This window comes from Nerophis lumbriciformis, linkage group LG16 (assembly GCF_033978685.3).
Source record: "Nerophis lumbriciformis linkage group LG16, RoL_Nlum_v2.1, whole genome shotgun sequence".
NCBI lineage: Eukaryota > Metazoa > Chordata > Actinopteri > Syngnathiformes > Syngnathidae > Nerophis > Nerophis lumbriciformis.
The window spans coordinates 17,398,733-17,409,598 of record NC_084563.2 but is presented as its reverse complement, the minus strand read 5'-3'; the positions used below and the strand labels follow the sequence as shown (position 1 = coordinate 17,409,598).

Below are 10,866 nucleotides of genomic sequence, written 5' to 3'. Positions count from 1 at the left end.
GGGTTGCCGACCCGTTCTAGACCAAAAATGTCTTCATATTCTCTACTGTTCACTATTGTTACCATATCTGAGTTATTGTGTAGAAATATGGGGAAACTACAAATGTGAGCTTCATTCACTAACTGTTACAAAAAAGATCAATTACAATAATACATAATGTTGTATATAGAGTACATACAAGCCCTTTATTTATTAAATCAGTTATTGAAATTCAACGTTTGGTGCATTTGCAAACAGCTAAAGTGATGTACATAGCTAACTAAAAGTTGCTACCCAAGAATGTACAACAATTCTTCTGAACAAAAGAGGAATATCTAATTTAAAACATTTGTATGCACGGACAACACTTTAAACCTTCAGTATATGGAATTAAATTATGGCACCAATATGATTCCGTTTAAGAGACTGTTCAAACTACAAGTGTTCACAAAGTACACGGAACAAGAATTATGAAAATCTTGAACCCTTTTTTTCCCCTTTTTTTTTATTGACACAAAGTTTATTTATGTATTTAATGTTTGTATGCCTACTAGTGTTGTAACGATACCAATATTTTGGTATCGGTACTAAAATTATTTAGGTACTTTTCTAAATAAAGGGCACCACAATAAATTGCATTATTGGCTTTATTTTAACAAAAAATCTTTGGATACATTAAACATATGTTTCTTATTGGAGTTAAGTCCTTAAAAAATAGTGAACATACTAGACAACCTGTCTTTTAGTAGTAAGTAAACAAACAAAGGCTCCTAATTAGTCTGCTGACGTATGCAGTAACATGTTTTATCATTTATTCTATTATTTCGTCAAAATTATTAAGGACAGATGGTAGTAAATTAACTATCAATTATACTTGTGGCGGTCGTCAATGTTTAGACCTTTGTTGCTGATCTGAAACTATCCTCTAGGTAAGAGGAGATACGACCGCAAGCAGAGCGGCTACGGTGGCCAAACAAAGCCCATCTTCCGTAAAAAGGTAAGTTCCACTCAGCTCATGCGCATATTCACATGTAAAGTTCTGCTTTGTTTAAAACGTACTTTCTGTTTCAAGGCTAAAACAACAAAGAAGATCGTGTTGAGGCTTGAGTGTGTGGAGCCCAACTGCAGATCTAAGAGAATGCTGGCCATCAAAAGATGCAAGCACTTTGAGTTGGGTGGTGACAAGAAGAGAAAGGCAAGTGTTTCTACCAATGAAGTGTTTTATGTGCAGTTAAAATGACTGTGGTGAATATGAAGCCAAGGAGCCATTAGTCTGCTGTGAAAAAGACCTGTTGCATTAGTTTTATATAAACCTACACGTTAGCACGAGGAATGTGCCAATCGATCGACCACAGATTAGCATCGAGTGATTTTCGTGAGGTCCTCGATTGGCCATTGGCGATAACCTTTCAAAAGCCGATCCCCTCTAGCTGACTCTATTTTCGGTCCCCCGATTAACCAGCTAATTGTGTCTCCATACACAGTGTGGAGCTGTTCCCATTGTGACAATTAAACTGCATTCTTTGTTACAAATATGACTGAAGCATGAGGCTAAACCTGTTACACACTAATAACGGCAAGCTTGAAACGACAAAAGAAAAAAGTGCTTAGTAAGCGAAGTGTAAATGGAACTGTGGTACATCAGGAAGTAATTTGTTACCAAGATTAATTCACCAAGTAGATTAATAAGAGTCAAGTTCAGAGAGAGGATAATATAACAAAGTGTTCTCTTTAGTTGTGTTGCAACCAGGAGTATACATTTCTGAATCAATGGACACAAATGTAAATACTGATTTATTTTTGTATGTTAAAGTAGTAGACTTTTCTAAAATGCAGATCTAGTGTAGACACGCATGAAGTAGGAGAGGACAGGCTATGCTAATTGCGGTGCCAAGCAAGTTGAAATGTAAAGTAATGAAACGGAAGAATACTTTGTACACCTTAACAGAAGTTTATTTGGAACCGCCTTAGCACAGTACCCAGCTAAGAGGAAATGGCGAGTAGATTACTCAAGGTTTATTTGTATATCACCTTCCAACATCACAATGGTGCACAAGGTGCTATACAGGACAAATAAGTTAAAAACAAGTAAAAACAATAACAGTTAAAAAAAACCTTCATATCTAAAACTTAAGGCGATTGTTAGATTAATAAGTCAGGAGAGAGAATATCAACACAGTGCGACAATGTCAGCCATAGATATGAAAAGGTAGAATGTAGATACGACATGGCTCTTTGAGCAGCAAGTTTACATTGACCTGGGGCAAAGTGTCTGAGCATTCTGTGGTTTTAGAAGGCACAAAAATGAAAACAAGGATGCCTGCTCCCTAAGTAAGGAAAGTTGTTTAGCAAGCTCCTACAGTGCTCACGTATCTAGTCTTCCATCTATGCTTTGTGCCAACACATCTGAAAACCAGAAATTATCAGCAGCCAAAAATGGAGCCCCAAATACATATTAATAAAGGTATAATATATGTTTATATACTATAACGATATACAACTGAATCATAAATAAATAGCAAGGTCCCCAAAGATTCACAGCCCTAGTTATTAACATGCATTTTCTAAAAAGCGTTTAATCACTTATTTGCACAATGACACATTTGAAGTATAGAGGTCACAAGAAAAGTGGAAGTGAAAGTTGAATTATCCAGGGTTTTAAAAATAAATGTGTAAATAAAGCACATCTTAAGTGTCCAGATGTCAACAAGACTTTGGTGGTTTGAGTTTGACAGAAGTATTTCCAGCAGACTATGCACACGATTTCCTTTTTTATATGGCATCTGATTGCAGAGACTTAAGTGTAACTTGTTTTATTGCTTGTGCTGCCTTTTCAACAAATGTGTTTTTTCTTTTAACAGGGCCAGGTCATCCAGTTCTAAGCTGTGGTTCTTCGTCGTTTTCAATAAACGTGTTCAAATTTACAATGCCTCTTCACTGGTACACCTGCAAAGAAAACCACTCTTTAGTAATCCTAATAACCCAATGTGTACACTTATGTGAAATAAAAAGTACCTACGGATTGTGATTTTTTTCCGTCTAGTCGGAAATCCGTCTTTTTTATCTCTGTAAAAATATAAAATATTTTATATTTTCCATTTTTCTAATTTTTTTTCCGATCTGCAGTGTTAAAATCTTGATCCGTCTCTTTGCTATACCTGCCAACAACTACCTTTTTCCCGTAATAGTTCATTTTTTGATAATCCAGTGTTAAACTACAGTTTTCCATTAAACATTATTAACTTAAAAATCGAAGCAATTCCACGGACTGGGGACAAAATATAAGGGAAACGATGTATGGTTGCTTTACGTATACGAAAATCCATAATGGGTTGGTGGGTTTACGCATTCACTATTGGCTAAGATTAGGGCAAAACATTATGGACAGGCCAATCAGAGGCAAGATCGGGCAGGACATTGAACCAGGAAGGGAAATCACAACAGACGCGCACATCCCAAATGACGGGAGAAGAGAGAATATTCAAGGTTGCGATATATATATATATACCGTAATAAATATTTATATATATACCGTATTTTCCGCACTATTAGCCGCACCTAAAAACCACAAATTTTCTCAAAAGCTGACAGTGCGCCTTTTAACCCGGTGCGCTTTATATATGGATAAATATTAAGATTCATTTTCATAAAGTTTAGGTCTCGCAACTACGGTAAACAGCCGCCATCTTTTTTCCCCGTAGAAGAAGCGCGCGGTGCATGCTGGGATATGTGACGTTTCATTTTCATTTGTGTGTTTATGTAAAGACCCCAAAATGGCTCCTATTAAGTGTGTTGTCTGTCTAATTATAAATAATGCAGACGAGGCGTGTTAACTGAGTTCTCAACGTTTACTCACAGCGTGCTCATAACCACATTCTAACTCCCAGCATACAACAACGCTTCTCAGGGCTACCGCGCATGCTCGTCACTATCGTTGCATGCTGGATAGTGTAGTTGTTATATTTGCTAGCTCATAACATCACATTAAGAGACACGCTTACGCGCTTAATTCAATACTCGCCGTCATTCCGGGTGGATTGACAAAAGACCTCCAGCCGCTAGATATTGGTGTCAACAGGGCATTCGAAGCTAGACTGCTAACTGCGTGGGAACAGTGGATGACGAAGAAGCGCGCGGTGCATGCTGGGATATGTGACGTTTCATTTCCATTTGTGTGTTTATGTAAAGACCCCAAAATGGCTCCTATTAAGTGTGTTGTCTGTAATTATAAATAATGAAGACGAGGCGTGTTAACTGAGTTCTCAACGTTTACTCACAGCCTGCTCATAACCACATTCTAACTGCCAGCACATACAACAACGCTTCTCAGGGCTACCGCGCATGCTCGTCACTATCGTTGCATGCTGGGTAGTGTAGTTGTTATATTTGCTAGCTCATAACATCACATTAAGAGACACGCTTACGCGCTTAATTCAATACTCGCCGTCATTCCGGGTGGATTGACAAAAGACCTCCAGCCGCTGGATATTGGTGTCAACAGGGCATTCAAATCACGACTGCGAACGGCGTGGGAACAATGGATGACCGAAGGCGAACACACCTTCACTAAGACAGGCAGACAGCGCCGGACGACATACGCCAACATCTGCCAGTGGATCGTAAATGCCTGGGCAGATATTTCGGTCACAACTGTGGTCCGAGCTTTCCGGAAGGCAGGATTCACAGAACTGCTGGACAACAGTGACACTGACTCCGATGACTTTGACGAGACGGAACCGGCCATTTTGGATCCCACATTTGCCCAACTTTTCAATTCGGACACCGAAGACGAAGAATTCGAAGGATTTACGAATGAAGAATAACTTCAGAAAGTGAGCGCTATGTTTATTTTGTGTGTTGTGACATTAACGTTCGAGCAACATTATGTTGCTATTGCTCTGCACTATTTTGAATTTTACTATGTTTGTGATTGCACATTTGCGTACATTTTGGGACAGAGTTGTTAGAACGCTGGTTTTTAATATATTATTAAAGTTTGACTGACCTATCTGACTGTTTTTTTGACATTCCCTTTAGCGCAGCGTAGGCGCGGCTTATAGTCCGGGGCGGCTTATAGGTGGACAAAGTTTTGAAATATGCCATTCATTGAAGGTGCGGCTAATAACCCGGGGCGGCTTATAGTGCGGAAAATACGGTATATATATATATATTAAAAAAAACAAGACAGCCGAGGTATTCTATTAGATTTTTCACATAATGCGTCTACTTGACCACACTTGAACAAATGTATGTGTCTAAAACATTCATTTGAGTTGTTTACCATGTAAGCCCAAATCAAAACTGCTCTCGCCATGTAAGACATGGAATACACATTTAAGAACACACGATTGTGGCAGACGTGATGACTTTTGCTACAGTAAAGCCTGTCTGAATGATACATTTCATTTTCATTGGTGTTTTACAAGAGGTTAGCTGACGTTTCTACTGTTTATATTTTGACATTGAATAGTTGAATCATTTTCAAACATAAACAACATGACTGCAAGATAGTTATACCATGCTATAACTCACAAATGGCTAATTAGATAAAGGAAGTTAGCTAATAGAATAAATGGTTAAAGTTGAAGTACCAATGATTGTCACACATACATTAGGTGTGGTGAAATTATTTTCTGCATTTGACCCATCACCCTTGATCTTGTACTCTTTGCTCTAGACCAGTGGTTCTTAACCTGGGTTCGATCAAACCCTAGGGGTTCGGCGAAGGTCAAAACACACCCGACTCGTCGTGTAAATAAAAACTTCTCCCTATCGGCGTATTACGGATACGTCAACAGCAGAACTCAGACTGATTTGCAGGTGTGTCATTTGTTGTGAGTTTATGCACTGTGTTGGTTTTGTTCTTTGAACAAGGTGATGTTCATTTTGTGCACCAGTAAAATACATGGTAACACTTTAGTATGGGGACCATATTCACCATTAATTAATTGCTTATTAACATGCAAATTAGTAACATATTGGCTCTTAACTAGTCATTATTAAGTACTTATTAATGCCTTATTCGGCATGACCTTATTATAACCCTAACCAAATAACTCTAAATTAACTCTTTGTTACTTAGAATATGTTCCCCTAGCAGGCATGTGATTTTTCCGTCTAAAGTCAGAATTCCGTCTTTTTTAATCTCGGGGGGAAAAAATGTATCTCCCGTTTTTCAGTTTTTTTTTCTGACCCTAAATCATGATTCGAGACGTAGTTTATATTACGCCGTAGTTGATTGGTCGATATGTTCCTTGTGACCAATCAGGACATCTGTTATGAATGATGACGTTAATAACGTCATCATTCATCATGGTTATTACCGCCATTTTCCATATGTAAACGATGTCGGTTCTCGAGAGAAAGGACGCTTTACGAGTAAAAGAAATTGATAAACATGTCAAAAATAAGTTTCGATGGAAAGGGAAATCACTAATACTGTTGGGAAGAAGGAAGTTACGACTTTGTTCGGTGATTTTATTCGGAAAATCGATCGTCCCGGAAAGGTTTTGTGTACGTGGTGTCATAATATTGACTATGGATCACGAGGTTTCAAGGCTTTAGAAGTACATGCGAAACGCCAAAAACATATGAAACAACTTGAAGCAAGGTATGTTCTATTAATTATGTTTTCATGTCTTTAAACACTAAAATATTTTCTTCAAATGGTGCTGTCTTTGTTAATTTTAGCATGTTAAATTGGTGAAAAACCAGGAGCTTCGGGGGGCATCACCCCCCTTGTCCCCCTGGACCTGGATGGGGCCCTTCGTCCCCCAGACCCCCGGAAATTTTTCATTTTCATTCTTTTTCATTGTGGTCAAATCACATGCCTGCCTAGTGTTCAATAAACTCTAAATTAAGTCTTTGTTACTTAGAATATGTTCCCCATACTAAAGTGTTACCAAAAACATAATAACTTTGTCTTGAATTTGAAAAAAAAAGGAGGGTTCGGTGAATGTGCATATGCAACTGGTGGGGTTCGGTACCTCCAACAAGGTTACGAACCACTGCTTTTGACGATGCATTAAGTTCAAATCACATGCCTGGCTATAGAACGTCCACGTTTTCCAACCAATGCATCTCATCAGTTTTAAACTTTGCATGGCTGCTGGGTGTGATAATCAGGAGAGCAGTCCCTGAAGGGTTAACACTGACTTGGTGTTCTGTCTTAAAGCCCATCTCCTCATACCAAGGCAGGATCTGGGTAACCTCACACTGCGGCCTGCACATTTTCCAGGCAGAGGCTGCTTTAAAGGAGAATGTTCGTGGACCTCCGATCTCCTGTCTGTTAAGTACGGCCATAGCCAGCCTGCTATTGGACAGAGGCCTCTCCCACACTTCAATTCCCTCCACCTTGGCTGTGCGGTACCCCTGTTTGCCCAGTGCGTCCTGGCTGATGTCGATGATGTGGCGGTTCTGCAACAGCCTCTTGGAGCGCGGACAGATGGCTCGCAGGTCGTTGGACATGAGGAGCGGTGCCGCCATGATGGCCCAGAGTGCCATCTGAGACTCCTGCTGGTCCGGGCTCAAGCCAAAGTTCCCTATCACCAGCTAGAGACAACAGACTGCGTGTCATAAGACGATCTTCACTTCATTCACCCACAAAAGATGCGATACCATATCTGGGTCATTCCAGCCCCCAGGACCGGCTGAGGGGACGAGCTCAGCCTGATTAGTTGCCGTCCAGTCCAAGATGGCCTTGATGCTGCTCCATGAGTCATAAACATCTGGATGGTTGCGCCACTGGTTACATGTCTCTCTAATTGCTGTGTAGTTGGGCTGCATGCACACAGACTATTTTAATCTGCTCAATCATACAATCGTTAATCTTACCTTTTGGAATTGCCTTTCATGTAGAGGCCACTCGCAAGAGTAGAGAATGGGTCTTCCGGTTCTGTTCAGGGCTCTGGACATGTTCACATAGCCTGAACCCAAAGAAACAGTACAACATGTAGCACTCATATTACTACTATACTGTATTGTTATTACACATGCCTTGCCCAAGCAAAGTCCAGTCAATGTAGCAGGCGTCAAATTTCAGCAGGTCCACTTCCCACTCTGCAAAAGTCTGGGCGTCGATGTCATAGTGACCCAGACTGCCTGGGTATCCTTCACAGGTACTTTTGCCAACATCTGCATAAATGCCCAACTTCAGACCCTTGGAGTGCACCTGGAAACAAAACAATGTTGTTATTTGCAAGTCCTCCAGGAGAGGGCGATGTTGCACTACCAGAAAGTACATCAACTCCCCACCCAAATGTGATCCAAATACAACTAAACGTGTCATGCAAAAAAAGCCCCTTTTACAGCATAGTCACCTTTTGAAAGCAAAGTACTTACGTAGTCGGCCAGTTTCTTGATGCCGCCAGGGAATCTGGCGGGGTCTGCTTGCAGGCGGCCCTGTGCGTCCCGCCTGGGATGCATCCAGCAGTCGTCGATGCAAATGTACTGATATCCGGCCTCTCTCCAACACTCTTCCACCATCACATCCGCCATCCGCATGAAAAGTCGCTCACTAAGGCGGTAGAGGAAATATCAGGACATCCGGCGCAATATTTTATTCCAAGTGTATAATTCTAACGGTTTACCGCAGACCTGGCCAAATTAAGGCCCGTTAAGCTTTTCAATCTGGTCAGGCCATTCCCAAATATTTTTTTTAGATCTTTATGATGGAAAGTGTAGCTGCCATTATGATGTGCAGTGATGTTTTCTAATGACCGTAAGTCTTCAACTATACTAAGTATATCAATGGTTGAAATTTGGGTTTATGGATGATATAGCAGTTACTATGGTAATCTAATTAGTTACTATGGTCATCTAATTAGTTACTATGGTAATTTACATCACAGCAGCTCAGACAAGGCACCAAGCAGTGTGGGCGGGAAGCGTTTCCACAGACGCGGAAGGAGATTTTCACAACAAAGTTCTAAAGCTTAGTGATATAGCTTAGTGATATATCGGATATATCAGATTGTAGGTGGGTTTATTTTGTACCTTTCGCGTTCATATTTCACTGTTTGTTGTATTTTTGTTGCGTTTCGCTTGATTGTAAAATATGTCGATCGAAAGGGGGTGTGACATTCATATTTTGTCAATATTCAGTGTTTTATCGTTCATAGAAACATTTTAAATTCCATTGCGTTTTTTAAAGCGGTCTGTCATAACGTTTTTAGCATTCAATCAGACATTATTGTGAGGTTTTGTATTAGTGTTCCTAAAAATCAGATATACCGGCCCCCAGACCCTTTTTTTTTTTTCTCTAAACGTGGCCCCCAAGTCAAAATAATTGCCCAGGCCTGGTTTACACCTTGTAAACAATAATCTCAAAAAGTAGTGTTTCCGCCCGGTTTCGAACCGGGGACCTTTCGCGTGTGAGGCGAACGTGATAACCACTACACTACGGAAACCATTAATGACTGTCAGTGCACATTAACACAAAATCACGGTCAAGGGTGTATTTTTAAATTTTATGGGACAAGCGGTAACAAATGGATGGATGCTTATTGTTTGGGTTGCATCGGAGAGGATATGTTTTATAGTCATAACAGAACGAAACCGAGAAAAGTGCATCGAGTAAACACACACGAATAAAAATGACGAACATTAGAATTTATCTAATTGTAGATTTACTTTTTCCTAACAAAAACGTGTTTCCGCCCGGTTTCGAACCGGGGACCTTTCGCGTGTGAGGCGAACGTGATAACCACTACACTACGGAAACTGATGGCGAGGAGTGGACATTCTGAGTATATAACTATGAAATCATCTGGTCATTATTTTGTATGTAGCATGCAAGCAGAGAAATACACTCTTACCGACAAAAAGTATTAAAGAACCAAAACATGACTTCCGCTCACCTCCATACGAAGCTTGACAAGCGTTGAGCGTGTACAGGTAACAAAAAATGTCAGTCAATGTCCCTTCACCAAATGGTACAGAAGGTTTCCGTAGTGTAGTGGTTATCACGTTCGCCTCACACGCGAAAGGTCCCCGGTTCGAAACCGGGCGGAAACACCTTTTGTCCGTAGTCCGACACAAATCATAATACACTTCCGGGTGTCTTTACCTAATGCAATTATCCGGGTCTTTTTCACAGTCGATGTTGCACATGAACCTTTCCCAGTGTAGCCAGCCCATCGTCGGTGTCCTCGCCAAACCGTTTTCTAACGCTCCGGCGTGGCTCCACAAACCCGCGACAACCAAAATAGACAACATATTTCGACAATGCAGTTTACTTCCCTCCGCACGCCATTAAATTATAGCCATATAATATTGCGTTTGTCGAAGGTCTACTTCCCGGTTTGGGAATATGTGCCCGCCTCCACCGGGTGATCGACCAATGAAATCCGAGCACGGCTTTTAAACGCCCAATAGTGTTTGGCCTGAGTTGTGAAGCAGGAAATGTGAATGTTCACTGTCAGTTGGGAACGTTCACGTATTAAAAGACTACTTTTCAGGCACAGTTAAAAAACAACAAAGACAAAAGAGTTGACCCAAAAAGCTGCAGGAAGCAAAAAACACCAAACGTGTCTGACAGACTTTAAAACTAGACGGAAACACGGAGTAACCGGAGAAGAATTGTCACATGGACATCTCGTAAAATCAAGATAAGACAAATGGTTTTCTGTTTTATTAAAAAAACACAGTTAATGTAATGAAAATAAATGTTTTAACCGAACTATTTTTTTATAATTTCCTTTAGTTGTCATTGAAACGATGAAACAATTAACTACAAGTTCAAGTTGAAGTATTTATACATTTTGTAAGACATTTTATATACATTAACTCAGGGGTCACCAACGCGGTGCCCGCGGGCACCAGGTAGCCCGTAAGGACCAGATGAGTTTTTGCATTTAATTAACAAACATTTTATTACATGTTATTTTA

At 40.3% G+C, this 10,866-nt stretch overlaps 2 protein-coding genes and 3 non-coding genes across 5 annotated transcripts in view; 2 read left to right on the top strand and 3 right to left on the bottom strand.

Moving 5' to 3' along the window:
* Window positions 1-2,906, top strand: part of rpl36a (ribosomal protein L36A) — a 6,726-nt gene extending 3,820 nt beyond the window's left edge. Inside the window, exons 3-5 of the mRNA XM_061976497.1 lie at window positions 909-976; window positions 1,052-1,174; window positions 2,841-2,906. Of these exons, the coding sequence (XP_061832481.1) occupies window positions 909-976; window positions 1,052-1,174; window positions 2,841-2,861 (212 nt within the window). The 3' untranslated portion in view covers window positions 2,862-2,906. The remainder of the gene's footprint in view (window positions 1-908; window positions 977-1,051; window positions 1,175-2,840) is intronic.
* On the bottom strand, window positions 2,538-10,356 carry gla (galactosidase, alpha). Its single transcript, XM_061976712.2, has 6 exons — window positions 10,046-10,356; window positions 8,320-8,494; window positions 7,975-8,149; window positions 7,813-7,904; window positions 7,597-7,758; window positions 2,538-7,530 (listed from the first exon to the last, which is right to left on the bottom strand). Exons 1-6 carry the CDS (start codon window positions 10,192-10,194, stop codon window positions 7,027-7,029), a joined length of 1,257 nt encoding a protein of 418 aa, XP_061832696.1. The 5' UTR covers window positions 10,195-10,356; the 3' UTR covers window positions 2,538-7,026.
* On the bottom strand, window positions 9,314-9,386 carry trnav-cac (transfer RNA valine (anticodon CAC)). The gene has a single exon. It is a non-coding gene; the product is annotated as a tRNA-Val (tRNA).
* On the bottom strand, window positions 9,628-9,700 carry trnav-cac (transfer RNA valine (anticodon CAC)). Its single transcript has one exon. It is a non-coding gene; the product is annotated as a tRNA-Val (tRNA).
* trnav-cac (transfer RNA valine (anticodon CAC)) lies at window positions 9,921-9,993 on the top strand. The gene has a single exon. It is a non-coding gene; the product is annotated as a tRNA-Val (tRNA).
* Window positions 10,357-10,866: the final 510 nt, after the last annotated feature.

Coding starts and splice junctions, on each gene's coding strand:
- gla (XM_061976712.2), bottom strand. CDS start 10,194: ATGTTGTCTATTTTGGTTGTCGCGGGTTTGTGGAGCCACGCCGGAGCG. Junction 8,150..8,319: donor TCAAGAAACTGGCCGACTAC/GTAAGTACTTTG, acceptor TTTTGTTTCCAG/GTGCACTCCAAGGGTCTGAA. Junction 7,759..7,812: donor ATGAAAGGCAATTCCAAAAG/GTAAGATTAACG, acceptor GTGTGCATGCAG/CCCAACTACACAGCAATTAG.